Source organism: Tubulanus polymorphus, chromosome 5 (genome assembly GCF_964204645.1).
Source record: "Tubulanus polymorphus chromosome 5, tnTubPoly1.2, whole genome shotgun sequence".
Taxonomy (NCBI): domain Eukaryota; kingdom Metazoa; phylum Nemertea; class Palaeonemertea; order Tubulaniformes; family Tubulanidae; genus Tubulanus; species Tubulanus polymorphus.
The window spans coordinates 5,074,630-5,093,136 of NC_134029.1; the positions used below are offsets into that span (position 1 = coordinate 5,074,630).

General features: G+C 38.7%; 2 protein-coding genes and 1 pseudogene across 2 annotated transcripts; all 3 read left to right on the plus strand.

The window, feature by feature from the left end:
- The first annotated feature begins 325 nt into the window (after window positions 1-325).
- LOC141906405 (EF-hand calcium-binding domain-containing protein 1-like) lies at window positions 326-2,018 on the plus strand. The gene is made up of 5 exons (XM_074795678.1): window positions 326-370; window positions 567-754; window positions 1,128-1,278; window positions 1,380-1,445; window positions 1,830-2,018. Exons 2-5 carry the CDS (start codon window positions 572-574, stop codon window positions 1,898-1,900), a joined length of 471 nt encoding a protein of 156 aa, XP_074651779.1. The 5' UTR covers window positions 326-370; window positions 567-571; the 3' UTR covers window positions 1,901-2,018.
- Window positions 2,019-11,289: 9,271 nt separating this feature from the next.
- On the plus strand, window positions 11,290-12,690 carry LOC141905449 (arylsulfatase J pseudogene; annotated as a pseudogene).
- A 1,215-nt stretch (window positions 12,691-13,905) lies between these two features.
- LOC141905703 (prefoldin subunit 1-like) lies at window positions 13,906-16,954 on the plus strand. The gene is made up of 4 exons (XM_074794678.1): window positions 13,906-13,955; window positions 14,625-14,791; window positions 15,708-15,792; window positions 16,694-16,954. The coding sequence occupies exons 1-4, from the start codon at window positions 13,923-13,925 to the stop codon at window positions 16,781-16,783; spliced, it is 375 nt and encodes a 124-aa protein (XP_074650779.1). The 5' UTR covers window positions 13,906-13,922; the 3' UTR covers window positions 16,784-16,954.
- Window positions 16,955-18,507: the final 1,553 nt, after the last annotated feature.

Genomic DNA, 18,507 nt, shown 5'->3' on the forward strand with positions numbered 1-18,507 from the left:
ATTATCAAAAGTGCCGTTTGCTACTAAACGACTAAATTGTCAAATTAGTAGAAAGACTAACGCCAGACATTAAACAGGATTACACTCAATAACTGCCATAAAACCTATTTTTTGAAATTGAATATCTCCTTGAAACGTGACTCGTAAATGTCTTAATCGATATTTTGTCTTTTCGATTTACGTCATCGGGATGGTTCGATCACTCTAAAACACTTGAATTTGAACCTTTCAAGTGGCTCAGTCTAGATTAATGTGTAAAACCCACTACATTCGACCAGTATAAAATGATGCTCGGTTATCGGGATATTCACATTGAATTCGGCGAAAGTGAGTGTACACTACAGTAGAAGATCTAACGACAAGAATCAAGGTAATGGCAAATGAATTCTGCATATTTTTTTAGCGCTGAAAATTCCAAATTATCCTTTGTACCATGCAAAATTCGACTCATTCTTTCATGATATTCTAACTTTTCACGTTATTCCCTCCCTTATAAAATCCTGGGGTTATTTTTTGCGGCTGAAAGGTAGCATGTCCTAATCATACTCTTTTCCACATTTTCGCAGTCAACATGAAGTTCGCATTGTTGCTACCGATCGTTGCTATGGTGACATTGTTTGGATACAGCGCCGCTGATTGCAAACGTGAATGTGAATTACAATGCGTGCTGGAGGATGGTGAACGAAGATGTGATGCCCCTTGTCCAATTAGATGCGGAAAAGTCAGATCAAAGAGAAACATTTCATTCCTGAAGGTAGTAAACCGTATCCACGTTTCATTCATCATTGTTCTCTACTATAAATCCTCTTTTATTGAATTATTGTTATAGTTATATATAGTTTATTTCCACAAGAAATTGCAACAAATTCTATGTTTATAAAGGATGTTCCAATGTCAGTGGTAGGTGCTCATTTAAAGCAAGGTTGCTTGTCGGGTATGAGACACCTATCCCTCACACGCATTCAAAACACATATACTCACCAGGCATTAGTTCGATTATCTTGTTTCATTCTCATCAATCTGAATCCAGTTCTACAGTTAAAATATGAACATGTCCCGGCCTTTCATCCAGGTCTTTGATCTAAAACATGTACGCTATTTTACATTATTTTGGCCTTTTTTTGTAGCAAAATGGAATTCACGTTTCGAGGTTTCCAGTCGATATGGACTTTTACGACATCAACGATGACGATCGCATTTACCCCCGGGAACTCAGCTTGGCTTTGAACGTACCTGCAAAACAGGTTATGCAGATGTTTCGAGCAGCCGATCTCGACCGTAAGTTTGAATTTAACGCTCCTGATGGCCCACTCGAATGAGGACTCAATGAGTTGTCAGTATGGTCTGATATCTGTTTAACTAGTTTTCTTATTCAACAGGCAACGGTTACATCAGTGAGAATGAATTCAAAAGGGCACCATGGAGATTTGAAAACAAAAATAAAAGTTAGTATACATGTGGGCTTTAGGGATATCAATATTGCATATGTAATTCGTTTCAAACTCGCTATTAAAGCGCTTATGGGCACGACAAAGTTCTTTTCCAATTTCTGGTGCAGTTTATATAAATGAACAATCAATTCACCATGATTCAATTCCATGAACGTGGATGGACGAGGCCACTTGACAAATAGTTGAATTTCATTTGATTTGTTGCTTATTCACGTGATTTTGTCTCTATAAATCGATGTACATACTAATTGGAAATTCTTCGGTTCTAATCAATATCGTATCAATATTGTTCACTTGATTTTATATATATATATATATACATTCAAACAAACAATCAAGACGCATCTTGATAATGATGAACTTTGATGTTTTTTTCAGTAAACGGAGTTCTTTGCCAAAATATCGGTCACGGAACACACGCTGTTATTGTCAACTCAGATGGAGATTAAAGGATGTAATCCGCTATCATTTAAAGAATTCTCGGATCGATTATTATAATGTATTAGTTTAGTGTATAGTTTGATGTCCGTGGCTGGTTCCACGATTATCAGAGAGATAAATAAACTACGCCAATATCCTTCATGTTTTATGATGTTTTGTGTCGGTTATTTTGATGTATCGGCAGTCGGCGTGATGTTTATCGTGTTTGAGTGTACGCAATAACGCCACCTTGTTCGTGCCAATAAAGAAATAGGTTCGAATCTTTGCAGGGAGAACTCATCGACCGCGAGACGCTCAGATATGAGGCATGGAAATTGTGGAACCTTGACATTCTATAATAAAAGAACAAGGCATCTAAATCATTTATTCTATTAAAGTTTAAATGATATGCTGATGTTAAACGAATCTAACGGTGCGGAGGCTGATATGTAATAGCATGCATGTAGAAACTCATATTCTAGAAAAACTAATAATACTAATAGGGGCCTAGCTATTTACCGGGATGCGCCGGCTTACCTGAGCCGGCGACCCGTCGTTGTCTATCGTATCGTCGGTGACTTGAGTAATTGCTACCCTACGCCATCGATAAGGCCATTAATCTTAGCAATTCCACCTTCTGTCATCTAAAGTAATCCCGCATGATATCCCCAATTCAGCCCAATCATCGATCTTGTCTTCCGCAGCCTAACACTGGTCATTAATGCCCATTACGATGGCCGAATATACATTTTTCCTTTTCATGCATCGCACGTGAATTCCCTGTCCATTTCTATTCCTTATATCAGATTTCGTCTTCATCGATATAAGCATCTCTCCGTATACAAGGTGTCTTAAAAGATGTGTTTTAAGATAAAGCGCGCGTTCATTAACTATAATTGCAATTGATTTTTTTGGAGGGGGTAAGTTTGGCGGACCTAGTAAGCCACTTAATTGTTGGGATAGTTACTGATTTTGTGAAAAGATGTGAGGGAAATGAGACGTCCAGCTGAACGGTGCATTGGTAAAATGGTTGCCATATTGAACAAGTTCTGTAGCGGCTTAGTAAGTAATGAGACCCAACAATGTTATTAACGAGAAATCTGTCTCAGTTGATTTAATTGTCAATTAATTGTCATGTCTCAAACCACAGCTTGTCACTCACTCATCAATAAACACACACAATGGAAACATCCTTATTTCTTCTTTTGGTTGGACTCCATTTTACGACTCGACGTTAGTGCTCAGCTACAAATTACTTATTATTGCATTCTGATAACCCATCCTCAAGTAAATATCCAGGTCTACCATCCATACCCCCCCCCCTTAAAAAGAAATTGATTGCAATTATAGTTGAATAGAAAAGCTTTGATAACACTTTCTTTAGACACCACAATGTAGTTAATCGCACACAAGGACATCGATGAGGAATGGGTCGACAAGATCAGAAACATCTTTTGCATCTTTCTATTTGGCTTAGATTTCTACCAATTAGAGATTATTATAAAAGCTGTATAACCATAGACCTAGAGCCTTCCATAAAATACGACTGCCTTCTAAGTCCCCATTTTATGACATCATCTAGTGATTGGATATTCTCAGCCATGTTCTGGAACAGTCTTTAGATCCTATCACTAGTGGGGGACGATTTGATGAGGATACTAAAATGGCAGCTACATTTTATGGAAGTTCTTTGTAAGCGTCGCTAGCACAGTCATTTATGGACTATCTGATCTCGCAGTAGTCAAGCAGGGAGTGTTCACACCTATCGTTATAAGTAATTATCTTCATATCATATGTCTTCTCGCGTTGTGGTTCACACCAACATTGCTCTCATTTGCACTAGACTTCTAGGTAGATCAGCTTCTTGGATATACGTGCGCCATGCGTGACAAGGTTGGGACAAAGGAAAAGTTCATTTCGCAGTTCGCTTGCAGGAACAGCCGTTCCAAACAGACAAGTGCGTATTCGGTCCTGCCTCGAATATTCGTAGCTACGGGCGTGTTAACAATGTTCCTTTAATTTCCTATTTCACTCGAATGACAACATCAAAGCAATACACCGTTGCAAGTTAATCAGGTGTAAGTGGCTTTTGAAGCCTGGGGTTAAAAAAGCATTCAGAACTTAAACGAAAGCCGAGGCAGAACGAATGAAATTAGCTATAATTTTCACATAGCAAGAATAATCTAATACAAACTTCTGATTGGGATATTCATACATCAAGCAAGCTGTAAAGTTTTTCTATATATATGGTGAAATGAAGTCAGGTGGATGCGCTGTAAAAATCGCTTCGAATACAGATAGCACTTTGTTCATTTACCTTGATTTTGAACTTTATATGCATAATCTATTGGGTCGCAAAATCCGCCCTTGCAAAGATATATTACTAAAGATGATCGAGCCCTTTCTAAAGTATAATATGTGGGTTGTTTACGACTCATCGGTCAGAATAAGCTACTCGGAATTTAATTTCATCAGCGAAAGCCCCTAACATTTCCCCTTCTATGTATGAAACATGGCTCTTGCAGTTCGACAATGGTTTTGCACGGTTTTACGCCAGATGTAACTTCACTCTGAATTTGTTCTAATAATGAAATCACGATCATCTTGCGTTATCGTCGATTCTGCTGGTCGCTTTTAGGAGATGAAATATATAATCGAATCATTGATCCTCGTGATCACCAATTTTCCGATCTACAATCGCTTGTTCGAGGTAATCAACAGTCAAGATTCATTAACTTCTCATCAATCAACTTTGCTTCCACAAGTCACATGTTATACGTCGGGAAACCGACGCGTTTTTGTCGGCTGAATTTGCGGTTTCGACTCTCGTAATGACATACCAAAAAGGCTGATCTATTTTTGATTGCGACATAATACTATATCAAGCAGTGATTTATCCTCCGCATCGGCTCAAAGACTGTTCGATATTTGTCGACATATTTCGTATATTTCTTTGAGTAAACGCATTGCAAACCCTTTAAGCGAACGCGACGAAGACTTCGACGTATATTTTCTTACTTTATATTCTTGTCATGGGAGGTTTAGCTTCACTCGGATCTTTCAACAAATGATAATTCTAGTTCTCTTTATTTGTCTAAGTTTCCAGAATTGCTAAAATGTTTAATTAGAAATTAAATATTAAACCCTACCAATTCCTACAAGAATCATGATGCATTAAATACTTAGAATTAGTTTTGAATTGGCCACTAGATAAGTCTCCTGCTTCTTCATTCTTCGTGATCGTATGATATTTAGATCTGTTTTCGAGCGGACAGTGGTTGTCTTCGCTGTGTGAATTATTGATATTATCCTGTCGTCGCAAGAGTTCTCTCGGTTTACATATAATTCGAATTAGTGTGCGAACTGTGTATGTGACTGCGTATGCTTAAAGGTCAAATGCGCAGCGCGTGAAGATAGATGCGGTCACTTAAACTTATGCTGAAGTTCTGAACTTCAATCTTTAAAATCTCATTATCACAAAATCAAGTGGCTGGAAATAGAGTTGTCACATCGGTTCGTAGAGGCTTATCATAAATATACCCTCTTCAGTACACAAGCTTCATGCGGCATATAATTCGAAAACCGATGATGCAATAAAACTATTAGCCACAGTCTTGACAATACTGTAACCCATCAATAACACATGTCAGTAGACTAATGCGTGATTTTACTGCGACCTAATGGTAAAAGCATCATTTCGAAATATAAGCAAAACATTCTGGCGCGTACTAATGCACTTCGGTTTGATCGTCTGGACATAATATGGATCGCGGAATTAAAAATAACATGCTAGTGTATAATCAATCCTGAATGTAGTATATTCGTTCATTTTCTGGATCTAATTCAGAATATGTCAATATTGGCCCTAGATTTTTGAATGAGTCCAGCGCACCTAGCAGCTCGTCGATTACCAGACTCGGTCATTACTCGGGTGGCTTATATTACCTTATCAAACGGTTTCGACGATCGTACACAACTTTTGCGTCGGGTTTTCTGTCAGAGAACGGTTCATTATAATATTATTCGAGCAATTATCCGCGCGAATGGTCGTTTATGAGAGCCGACGATTGCTTATAGACAAGAACCGATGATCGATGATCAATGGATATTGAGGATTGAAGATGTACTTGACCACTTCGACGATTGTCTCCCTAATTGATGCAGGTTTAAGGTCTCATTCGAGACTGCTGACAAGATGAATAGGGATTACGTTAATCTTTTAATTACTCACTTAGCCAGTCGATTTTATCATTAGAATTTGTATACGATTGAAAATTACAAGCAGTCCCGTCAGATATTCGCATAAACACGATGATTACGTTTGGGAAATGATTGTTTTTTTTTTAAGTTTCAGGCTGATCAGACTTTTTCGATCTGGTCGGTTCTTTATTTAATTAATCATGGCGTATTGCGCAGTGCAGCGAAGATACGTCGACAAGATCCCATTCACAACCAGTGCATGGAACCTCTCGGGTTTCTTACCGTTGATTTTGCAAGAATAACGCGAAGACTCGGAGCCGGTGTATATCGAGGCGTAAGACGACACCGAGGAACCGAGGAAGGCGAACGTATACCAACTTCAATGGCGATGAAAACCAGAACGCTCGCTACCATAACCGTATCAAATTCAATAGGGTTCGCGCAACGAACGTCGTGAGGGGAGACCAGGTTTTGATCAGAATACCATACAATAAACTGCTCAGAATGAACACGTGCATGTTGTCGGGGTTTCAAATACAGTTCATATTCAGTATTTCCATCACGATTGCAAACAACTGTAAAGATTGATCTATTGGTCCAAGTTCGGGATTCGTTGATTGAACATGTATATGTCTAGGCCTACCCCGGTGCAAGGCAACATGTGAACTCTACCTCTCTTCGTGTGTGAATCTTCGTTTGCCTTGTAAAAAAGGATTATTTCTAGCCATAAGCAGGAATCGATTATTACGTTCGAATACATAAGATTAAGAAAAGTAGCAGTACAATCAAAAACATCTAAATAAGAATCACGATCAACGTTTTCGCTTCATATCAAATGTTACTATATTCTCGCTTCATTTATTCTCCCTAATACTATTCCTGAAACCATTTTTTGAGAATAATCATATTGTTTGATATAGAAACTAAGCCGTCTAAATGTGCGCAGGTGTTCTCGTTTAATGCATCGTTGTCATTTCGATTGCGAATATATACTATGGTTATTTCGATATTTCGTGACTGTGGAATTTTTACGCGCGAACCTATTCACAATATTGATGTCACGTAAAGCAATAAGTAATAATCAAATATCCAGGTTTATGCGCATACGCAGTCATCACTAAAGTGGCTTTTACGCCTTCAGCGTCACTGTTCACCGATATATTGCTTTCAACTGGTTTCTAGCGCAAAGTCGATTGTGTCCCATGTAAGTCCAGACCGGAGGCATTTAATCAGGAGTTACGACGTGCATTTCGTCCCGATATACGTAATGAAGCAAACAGGTTTTTTTAGGCAAACGATGTCTTCATCTGGGAAGATATAATTTGCTCAACGATCGTGACTGTTATTTGGAGAATAATATCTTTAAGTCACCTCTGCAAGGAATTCATCAACGAATGATATTGGACGCCTTGCAAAAAAACAAGACAGCAAGAAATGCGGACGATACTGTCGTCATGATAGCCGCGTTGAACTGTAGAATATTGCTCCATTTTCTCGGCGGCGTGCTCGAAGAAAAGGTTTCATCTGATCACGCGAAAAGCGCAGAAAATCCGCCCTGGAAATGTAATCCGAGGCATTCACGGTTAGCTCATCACCCGGACGTCTGCGCTTAATCTGCTCCTGTCGCTGTGAGTTAAAGGATATCCTCCATGATTGATAGCATCAATTGGATCACAGCTTCTTACTACATGAGCCACAAGTACCGCCTAAATCAAACGACATAAGATATCTGTGGCCGAAGAATGACGGTAACAAATGGCATCGCTGGGATGAGCACTGTCTTGTGTCGACAGTTAGCCAAAGCCTATCCGAAATCCGGTTCAGGGTAAACGATTAAATTATGATATACATTTTATTCAGTTCCTGTCCAATTATGTGATGCAATTTGAATTATTGGCACACCAATTCGAAAGGCATTCAATTAGAATCTGTCAAAATGTTGGATAGCTGGTTAAACCCGTAAAGCTGGTTCACACCATTCAACTTTAAATATTGAGTTACGAGTAAAAATGCACTTCGAATTCAAAACCGAATGTTCTTGTAAAATCTCGACGGTGATTATTTTTTCGCCGATAATCTATCATCACTCAGCCTAAAACATCGACGAACTTTGCGTTAAATAACCTTATCGTAACTGGTAAAAAAAAACTAGCCAGTGATTATGGATTGATTCGGCCATTTCGCATTACGTAAAACATACACGTTTTATCGTTAAGCGAACGCAGCTAACCCGTTCAGAAAAGAATACTCTGATGGTTTTGCTCGTGTGGTTTGATGATGGATTGTCGTTGCACTGTGATACAGGTTTTCTTTATTGCGCATTGTCGTAAAGCCCAAAACCGGAAACTGCGAGCGCGAAACGAACTGCAGGTAATAATACCCATGGTTACGTTCGTCAATGCTTGCTAATTTGCTGCAGGTTAGTTATCGCACTGCTCAGTTCGTTTATGCTGCTTGATATTTCTGACGGCCTCATCTCATTTTCTAAAAGGGTAAGAGCAAGCTAAATACTTATTTGTTTTGAGCAAGCGACAATCTTAAAGCACCGCAGGGGTAATACGGAGTTAGTGCTATTTACTAAGGGTTGAGAACTACCACATCCCTCATGGCACAAGGTAACAACAAGAAAGTGAAACTTGGAGATTCGGAAATTGTGCCACTATCGTAATAACAGAACGTAATATTTTCAAGTGCAAAATAAATCTCTGGCCCTACCCTCAGAGCGAATATATACTCAGAGCCTGGACCTTATTAAGATGCAGTTGGGCCTAGCGCGCATGCCGTATATACCGGTGTGAACACTACGCTCTTAGGCAATCTACAAACACGATTTATTTGTCCACACAGTTCTCAGTGTTTGTTCCCACTTGCAGCGCTTTTATTTCCGATCACGAACAAAAGCTCTGACCAAGCACTCCCTCTAATGCACTAACGAATTTCCTGTTTGATGAAAAAAAACATTACGCGTTAGAGATAAGATATGGTTCTGCATAAGTGCCACTAACTATTTCATTTTGAGTGTGGTCATCGTTTTGATGCAGTCCCGAGAATTGCTATTGACTGACGGCTTTAACTAATCAGTTTTCAAAAAATGATAAGTACATGAATTCCAAAAGTGCTAAAAACAACAATGATGAATGAATCAATCAATCCTTTATTTTCAAATAACACAATGTATTTAGATGCAAAATACAAAATAACAGTAAATTAGAAGAAATAGTTTCCTCAAAAAGAAAAATATCGGGTAAAATACAAAATGATTTTTTCACAAATATGATAAACAACACATCACAAATAGTTTTTAAATGAGAAAAAGACGACCTATCAATGCAGGACAAAATATTACCCGACAAAAACTGTAAAATTTCAGGCATATTAGAAACAAAACCCGCGAAAATATCAATAGTGGTTTTTGTATCATATATAGATTAACAGAATATGGCATCTTTCTGAACTTAATCTTCGATTTTTCAATAATCTTACGCAACGTATTACATTTTTTTCTCCTACCATGGTTACAGTATCAATGTCGGCTGCATACAACGTCACAGTCGATTAACAAGTTGTTGCATCGCTCTCAGCTGCTTTGACGCAGTCTTTGATGTCGTTGAAAATTTCATAACCGATGATAGAATGAGAAAACGCGAAGAGCCGCCGATACGTTCGCCAATGGGGATGATGGAAGTGAATTATTTTCGAGAATGGAACCGCGAGAGATATTTGCGAGACTAGAAATGATTCCGGCGCAATCTTTTACAATCCATCTCATCCGATTTACCCTTCCTTGTCGATCGATCAGAAGTTCCAATATAAGCACGTCGTCGAGCAAAGTCGTTAAAATTCAGAAAATCAAGTGATCTTAATGATGTCAGACTTTCAATTTTAAAACAGTTCCTTACTGAAAACAATACCCACAATTTTTCGTATATAAATGCGCTTTAGCTGACGGAATGGAATTCAGAAAAATAGGCAAACCTTATCTTTATTTGAGTTTTCAAGTTGTCAAGTTTGTTGATATTTGATTCTAGTTTTCGTTAAGACTCGATCGCGCAGCACACCCAGATACAACTAGACTTCAATAACAGCTCAGAATCTTTCGATAGAACAGCGAATGTTTTGTCTCCATTCTGAACAATTCGTTCACATTTGAAAATCAATATCCAACTGAAATTTCGATGTCATCTTAATTAAAGCGTTGTCTATCATGTTACGCATCTTGTATTCCCTGGTGATACTTCAGCTCTTCATCAAAAACAGGTTGCAAGAATCTGTTGTCAAAATACTGATTTTGCTCGGTAAGGTGATAGGAAGTTTTGATGCACGGATGATATCGTCACGCGACATTGGATCAAAGTTTTACGCGAGCAGCCAAAAAATCACTGGAGACATCGACCAGCAGCCAAAAGAGAAACATTGGCTCGAGTCTGCAGTGAACTGATCTGAGTGTAGAGTTAACGAATAAAAACCGACTGTAGATCTGTAGAAACAGTTTATCTCCTTACAGTTTCGAGGTAAAAACTAAACCTCATCTTCAGAGGAACAAAAAATATTTCTACGGATCTAATGTGGGTTTTCATTTGTTATTGGCTCGAGGTTTCTAAAAAAAAATTCTAAATAAAGATCTTCGGCGAATTCCCAAACGACGAAGCCACTTGGAACTGTTTTTTTTTGAAAGATTGAATAGGGCGTGCGATTAACAAGAATAACAAGAACGATAATTTGAAGATCTGCGTTAAAACTTGAACGAGGAAGTTGCTATGAGTTATCCTTACAATGTCATTCAAAGTAATTCTAAAAGTAAAATCGAAAGAAAGAGACCTTCATTAGGAAACCCTGCAACTACTTAGATAAGCTCAAATTAGTTCCGCTCCAGATGTGCCTCGTTAGCAAAATGGATTGATAAAAGTCATCAGAAAATCATTGTAACAATCGATGAATTCTCCTTTGTAAATAACTTGACCAGAAAATGCGTTCCATCGCGTCACAGGACTACAGCTGTTGATATTAAGTGAACGTATGACAACATACACATTGGGCATATATTGTATATATAACTGTATATGAAGATGGATGTATCATTTGCGTTTCGTTCATGCAGGTATCATGTAAAATCCAATGTATTCAAACATTTGGTCAAACAATCAAGCAATCAATATTTTTTTTTCCGTTTTATAGGTGTCGCCTTTATCATTTGTTATCGATCTATATTACTATTCAAATGGCCTCTTCATCGTCTTCGAAAAGTCGTCCGAACATCATCTTCATTGTAGCCGATGATCTAGGATGGAATGACGTCGGTTGGCACAATCCAGCGATTATAACGCCGAACTTGGATAGTTTAGCCAAAACCGGCATCATCCTCAATCAGTCGTACGTGCAGCCGGTTTGCGCTCCATCTCGGGGAGCCTTTCTCACCGGATATTATCCATTTCACATCGGACTCGTGCAGCATTTTGCCACGGTTCGTCTACCGCTCAATTTGACGATCTTGCCGCAGAAACTGAAGCAGGTCGGTTATAGTACGCACATAGTCGGAAAGTGGCATTTGGGTTTTTGCCATTGGGATTACACACCAACCTACCGCGGCTTTGATTCGTTCCTCGGTTTATATTTAGGGTCAGGAGGCCATTTTGATCATAAACATTCTGGCAAATTTGATCTGAGATTCAACACGGAATCCTCGTGGAATTTTAAAGACTCGTACAGCAGCGATCTATTCACTGCACGCGCTATTCAAATCATAAGGCACCACAAGCATTCCGAACCGCTGTTTCTTTATTTGCCTTTCCAAAATACGCATGGACCACTCGAAGTTCCGGATAAATTCAAGAACCTTTACGAAGATATCCATGAAAAAAATCGCCGAACGTTTTCCGGAATGGTGTCAGCCCTGGATGCTGCAGTCGGAACTGTGACAACCGCTTTGAAAAACAACGGACTGTATGAAAATAGCATCATCATATTCACTACGGATAATGGTGGAACGCCAGATAATGCCGGTAACAATTGGCCGTTGCGCGGTAAAAAGGGTTCAGTTTGGGAAGGAGGCACTCGAGGTGTAGCCTTTATTCACAGTCCTCTCCTCGAAAAATCTGGATTCGTTTATAACGGTTTGATCCACGCTGTGGATTGGTTTCCGAGCATCTTATCAATGGCGTCAACGAGTACGAGTGATGATATAGATGGCGTTGATTTCTGGGTGAAGATCAAGGGCAATGAAACATCGTCTAGAACTAAATTCGTTTATGACATCAGCGAACGCCATAAAAAGGGCGCAATCCGTGATGGAAAATATAAACTTATCGTAGGTTATGGTGAAAATGCGGGAAGTTGGTATCCGCTAGATGGTAAAACGATCGATCCCCCTGATGACCCTTCGGGGGCATATCATAATGCTGACCATACAACTTCCGGTGATGAATGGTCGTTTGAAGATGTGAAACTATTTGATTTGAGTAGAGACCCAACTGAACATAATGATCTATCGAGCAGATACCGCAAAAAAACACAACAAATGCTCGAAGAATTCAAGAATCAGTTGAAAACTCTGAAACACGAGAACCGCACTGTATTACATCCAACATTTGCCAATCGAACGTGGGGCCCTGGGTGGTGCTGATCAACCGATTCATGCTAAATGACTTTCATTTACCTGACTAGTTCTCTGCCCTTCTTTAAAGAAAATTGGATTATCAAACACAATTAATGTGCTATTTAACTTTGGACTCTGAACAATCAATTATGGCGGTTTATCCTTCTTTGCAGACTCATGAGACTTATGTCTAATTTATTGATTGGCCGAATACAGAACCAATTATCGATTTTATTGATGATTGATGGTGTAAAATCCGTTGTGTATATGATACCGAAATAAAATCAATATTAGGTTGAGGTGAAATCTAATGTAGAGTCATGGTGGTAGCCTATGAACTTCAAATGTCGGTGGTGGAGAACAGCACGTTATGGGCCACCGAATGATGGCAATTAATTCGAATTAGCTGATAATAAATCATACATCCCGTCAATGGCGAGATAACATAAAGCTTTATGATCCCATATCCCTGTATAGTAGATTAGACTGTCAAGTATTACCCACGATACTAAGCAACTTAACAATTTCATGAGTAGAGCTGTATTTCCCGTAGGAACATAGCTTTGATCAAATTTTCTTCGTTTCCGTATAATAAAGAAGAGTTTTTTTGTGCATTCATCGCACATGATTTTTTTCCGAGGGACGCCATGTACCCGCAGCCCGCTGTGTTTTTATAGCGGATTATTCTTATCGCGTTCTGAAACCAAATTTCTCGATGAATGTCTGTCGGCAAAATATCATGATACCAATCGGATGTAACAAGAGATAGCCTTTTGTGACCCGACAATCTTACTCCGAGTTCGATTCACAACAAGAATTAATTTGTTCTGCTACAGCCGTCGTGGTGCGCTGGATTGATTATTGGGGATATGTTCGAAAACTAGATTGCACTGTCCGATAATTCATACCATCTATTCAAATGGCATCTGTCGTAATGATTCGAATCACGCTGCTATATATAGTCTGTGACAAAAATATTTCGTCTTACGCCAGCTGAATTAATTTAACGATGTGCGCCTTCAAAAGAAACGACAACGAGACATTTTCCAGAAACTTGGTTATATTCTCAGCGATGATATTACTATTGCGCAAATTGTAATTTTTTCACTGTTAAAATACTTTTTCCTTTTTCCTAAACGCGATTCCACAATTGAGGTCGATTGTGGTTTCTACCATGTTTTGGCCAACTCTAAAGTATTTGGGATTCGACCCTGAAATCAGCTATGCCGTTGTACTGCATCGAATTGCAACAATCCAAAATGGCTGCTAAGGTTGACGAGGAGCTGAAAAGAGTAAGTTTTATCGTAATTCCCGACCTCTCAGTCGTCCTTAGTAGTTGAAATCAGGTTTTATAAATAGCATAATGTCAATCGGAATTTATAATATAAGATTCGTTATTCTTGTCAGCATTTTAGTTTGAGGGCGAGAGAAACTGAATCATAGCCTGGTAGTCTTCAATTCAATACAATTTTCACTTTATTTATCATACGGAGTCACTGCAGTTTACGTGGCCTTAATGGCTGTGTACCTAACCTTCTTACTATAACCCTAAACCTAGTCTGAATACCAGACGATGTATGGGTTCCCATACAACAACAAGATACTAAACTACTCTCCTACCAGGGGTTTGATTGCTGCCCAGCGAAGAAAAATTCACACGCCAACAAACCCTTCCTTCGTCTTATACATTGCCTAAGATTTCTGAGGCGGACAAGCTCAGCCTAAACGAGGAAGACTCTACTCTCTGGTTGGTATATACCGTTTGTGGAACAGCGATAACCATCATGACCCTACACCTTGGTACCAGATACCAAACCATCCATCAATATAGGTGTACTGAATAGGCCTATTTGAACCAATCGGTTAAATTTAAACAATTTTCTGGTGCTCCAACGTTTGTTGTAACGAAGTCCCATTATTGTAGTAGACTATAATTTGAATTTTCTTGCTATTTTTCATAGGCGTTCCAGGAACTGCAACAGAAAATGATAACTACGACTCAGCAGTTGAAAGTGTCCGACATGCAGATAGAAACATTGAAACGTCAGATCACGCACAAAGCCCTCGTCGAACAGGAACTCTCAAAACTTTCCGACGACACGAAAACCTACGAAGGCGTTGGAAGAATGTAAGCTGAAAACAGGGGCAGAATAAATCCTGTTCGTTGATAAACGTTAACTAGTTTGCTGCCGGTTTACGAATATACGAATATACGCCAGTGTCACTACAGATATATCCATAGCTGATTCTTCCTATTCACCGTTAGATATTTGCAGTCTGGCACACAGGAATGACAAAGTACCTTATTGGCTGGCGATGTGAACTTATTCGTCTTCATTCTCAATGTTCATTGGTCCAAATATTGGCTATATAACAGCTCCAGTGCAAACCTACGAGTGTATTTGTATTGGCAATTGGGGGCGGCAATGTTTTATTTAGCTGGCAGGGAACACGTTAAAACGTTTTCTGATAAATCTGAGCCTTTAAAATTTTTTGAAACCGTTTAAGTAGTCACCATATAGAATTGAAGCAATGATAACTATTGAATATCATATTGAGCTAGGTGATGAAGACCTTGGTGCATAGAACATAGAACAGAGTTATATGTGGACGCAAACCGATTATATGGCGAAATATAATCATTGACATACTAGATATAGAATGCAGGGTCCGATCTATGCACTTGTTCGCCTGCCCGTGACAAGTATATTATCATAAGGGCAAGGAGGTAATCATTATCACTTGTCCTCCGGGCTAGTGTAATTTTATGTCTCAAAGCTTTTTGCCAATCGATACAACAGTTGGACTGCTTGTGTAGGGCAAGTAGCTTTCTAAAGGGGCAAGTAAAATTTCAGATATGCTTGCCCCCGGGCAAGTGGTTCTTATTCCTTAGATCGGACCGTGAGAATGTGTCTCTTTTATTATATTATGGGTGATATTTGGATGTCGAGGTGTTACTGCAGTAAATTTTATTCAAAGTTTTCATCGATATTCAAATGTCGTTTCGTGTAAATTAAAAAAAAATTGATTATTTTCTTTGATAGGTTTATCTTGCAACCGATGCCCGTAGTAAAAAGCCATCTCGAGAAGAAGGTGAAGGTATCTGAAGAGAAAATCAAGACGATAGAGGTTTGTTCAGATATAGGTCTGACCGTATCGGCCCCACTCCGCGCGGTTGCGCCACGGCGCGGGATTTACGCGAAGCAGCAAACACAAACATGGCCACTCTCTCAATTTTCTATGATAGAAATCGTGTGTGCATTTCAATTATTTCGGCTGTTAGGGTTTTAAGGCACAATATAAGTTGATGATGTGATATGGCGATGTTAATTAATGATAATTCCGCAGTGAAGCTAGTCACGAACGGTGCCGATTGAGTGTACAGCTGCTAAAAACACTGAAATGTGCGTAGTTGCGTAATTTGTAAAATAAATATGAGATAGAACCTAAGTTAAAATTCTGGCCATTTCTAAAATGTTATTACTAATTTTTAGTCAGTGCCGAACGTTTAGTTTTCCAACAATAATGAGGGGTGGTAGGTAGTCATGCAATTCAAGTCATCATTTATTACACGTTACTTCCGAGTTGTTGAAAATCTCGCGAGTCCTGGACCAAACCCCATTGAACAATGTGATCTGTGTGCTGGCCACAAATGCACACAGATCACACTACACTTCCCACAGCTTTCATATATCCATCCAAATATTTAGAGTGTCTTTCTTCCTGGATGGGGAGAGGGTGCATTTCCAGAGAGTTAATAACCAATGAAATACTTAATTACGGTAATGGTTAAACGCCTCAAATCCTATTTCACCGGAGCCGCAGTTAGTATCACATGTAAGACATCTTCCTATAAACAACGAGAGCAAAAACATTTAGATGCATGTACATGTTGATGAATTTCGAGTTTCTTTCATCTTATTGGATGATTTCGAGTTTATCTCATGGCGCGGATGTGGTCATTTTTGTTTTGAGTTTTTGCTTTTCCGATGTTTCTTGTTTCTAAAATAGGTTTCTTTCTCAATTGCAGTCGCAGAAAGTTTATTTGGAGCGAAATATGAAAGAAAGTGAGGACAATCTTAGAGAATTAGTGATGGCGAAACAACAAGCCAGATCATGATCATGATCGCAATCATTCGGACATTTTGCGGCTTAGTAATCTGTGTTAATTTCTAATTGAGCTGATCGTGACTTCAACCAGTGCTGTAAGATCTGAAACCATAAAGGCTGTAGCCGCGATTGTTTGCTGTAAATTATTTGATCATAAAAGAACAAGTTTTATACGTACAAATCTCTAATTTGTTGTTGAGTTTGATCGTTACTTGAGGTTTTATGTGGTATTTTAATCATTTTAGTACTCATTCGGTATTTTGGTATTAAGTGAACTGTGGAAAACCGAAATCAAGGCAGTACTAATGATACCGAGTACCGTTAATATGGAGTTAACTGTAGATGGATATTCATCTGACAGATTATCGCAATTGTTCGGATGGAACTTTTAGATCATTTGGAACCACTGAAATTAACCCTATGGATGAGAAATACGGATTAAACATCATAATTTACCCTTGTGTACGGGGCCATATGTCCCGAACGACTGGCATCGTACGTTTTGTCGCAGTCACTATTGACTATTACGCAATGGGATGTTAATGTCGTAGTCAATAACATGCGATACGACTTGGAATTGTCGATAACCTTTGTAACAGTACTTCGTTGTCAGACAGATAGTACTTGATAGGTAGACTGTTTATTTGAGATACGAGCAGTCGCCCTACTAATGCATAGTAGCTTTGTAAGGTAAATGAGTTCACCCATGAGTTTAGTCGCTCATTTACCCGATGAGGCTACTATGTATCAATAGCTAAAGCTCGTATTTTAAATAAACTAGTTTAAATCCCCGGTTGAGAGTTCAAATGATTAAAAATCCATAGAACAAACAGTTTCATTTTTCATGCATAAATCATGTTGAATAAGCGCAACGTTTTCGAAGATTACAGACCTGTTTCTGTAATCTTATATCTTAACGTACTGTAGTTTTGCATCATTTGTGAGTTGTCTTGAGAAGGGGTATATGTAAACCCGAAAACGTTCGACTTATTCAACATGATTTGTATATGAACTAGGGGTCCAGGGACACCATGCCCACTTGGGAAGTGGTTCCAAATGCTCAACAATCTAACAATTTCAATATTCAACGCCCCCTGGTGACCATATACAGAATCCAATGACCTTGAAACTCACCACAATCATAGAACATGTCAGCAGCTACGATTTTGTAATTGATTGTGATAAAATATGCCTCGTTACCACTTTAATATGGAAATACTAAGTTATTCTACTATTCAACGCCCCCTGGTGACCATATTCAAAACCCAATGACCTTGAAACTCACCACAATCATAGAACATGTCACGATCTATAACTTTGTAATTGATCATGGTAACAAAATATGCCTAGGTACCAATATAATAAGGAAATACTAAGTTATTCTACTATTCAACGCCCCCTGGTGACCATATAGAATAACTAATGGCCTTAAAACTTGCCACAATCATAGATGATGTCATGAGCTACAACTTTGCAATTGATTGTGGTTACAAAATATGCATTGATACGAATATAATATAGAAATACTAAGATATTGCATTATTCAACGCCCCCTGGTGGCCATATACAAAAACCAATGACCTTGAAACTCACCACAATCATAGAACACGTTATGAGCTACAACTTTCTTAATGATTGTGGTAACAAAATACGCTTAGGTATCAATGTAATGTGGAAAAACTTTTTCCCACTTACGAACGAGTACTGCTGACACCAAGATGGCCGCCAATTGCG

Bases quoted from the DNA above. Each gene is read 5' to 3' on its own strand.
- LOC141905703 (XM_074794678.1), top strand. From the start codon at position 13,923: ATGGCTGCTAAGGTTGACGAGGAGCTGAAAAGA. The intron at 13,956-14,624 runs GTAAGTTTTATC...TATTTTTCATAG, and splicing joins TTGACGAGGAGCTGAAAAGA to GCGTTCCAGGAACTGCAACA. The intron at 15,793-16,693 runs GTTTGTTCAGAT...TCTCAATTGCAG, and splicing joins AGAAAATCAAGACGATAGAG to TCGCAGAAAGTTTATTTGGA.
- LOC141906405 (XM_074795678.1), top strand. From the start codon at position 572: ATGAAGTTCGCATTGTTGCTACCGATCGTTGCTATGGTGACATTGTTT. The intron at 755-1,127 runs GTAGTAAACCGT...CTTTTTTTGTAG, and splicing joins GAAACATTTCATTCCTGAAG to CAAAATGGAATTCACGTTTC. The intron at 1,446-1,829 runs GTTAGTATACAT...TGTTTTTTTCAG, and splicing joins ATTTGAAAACAAAAATAAAA to TAAACGGAGTTCTTTGCCAA.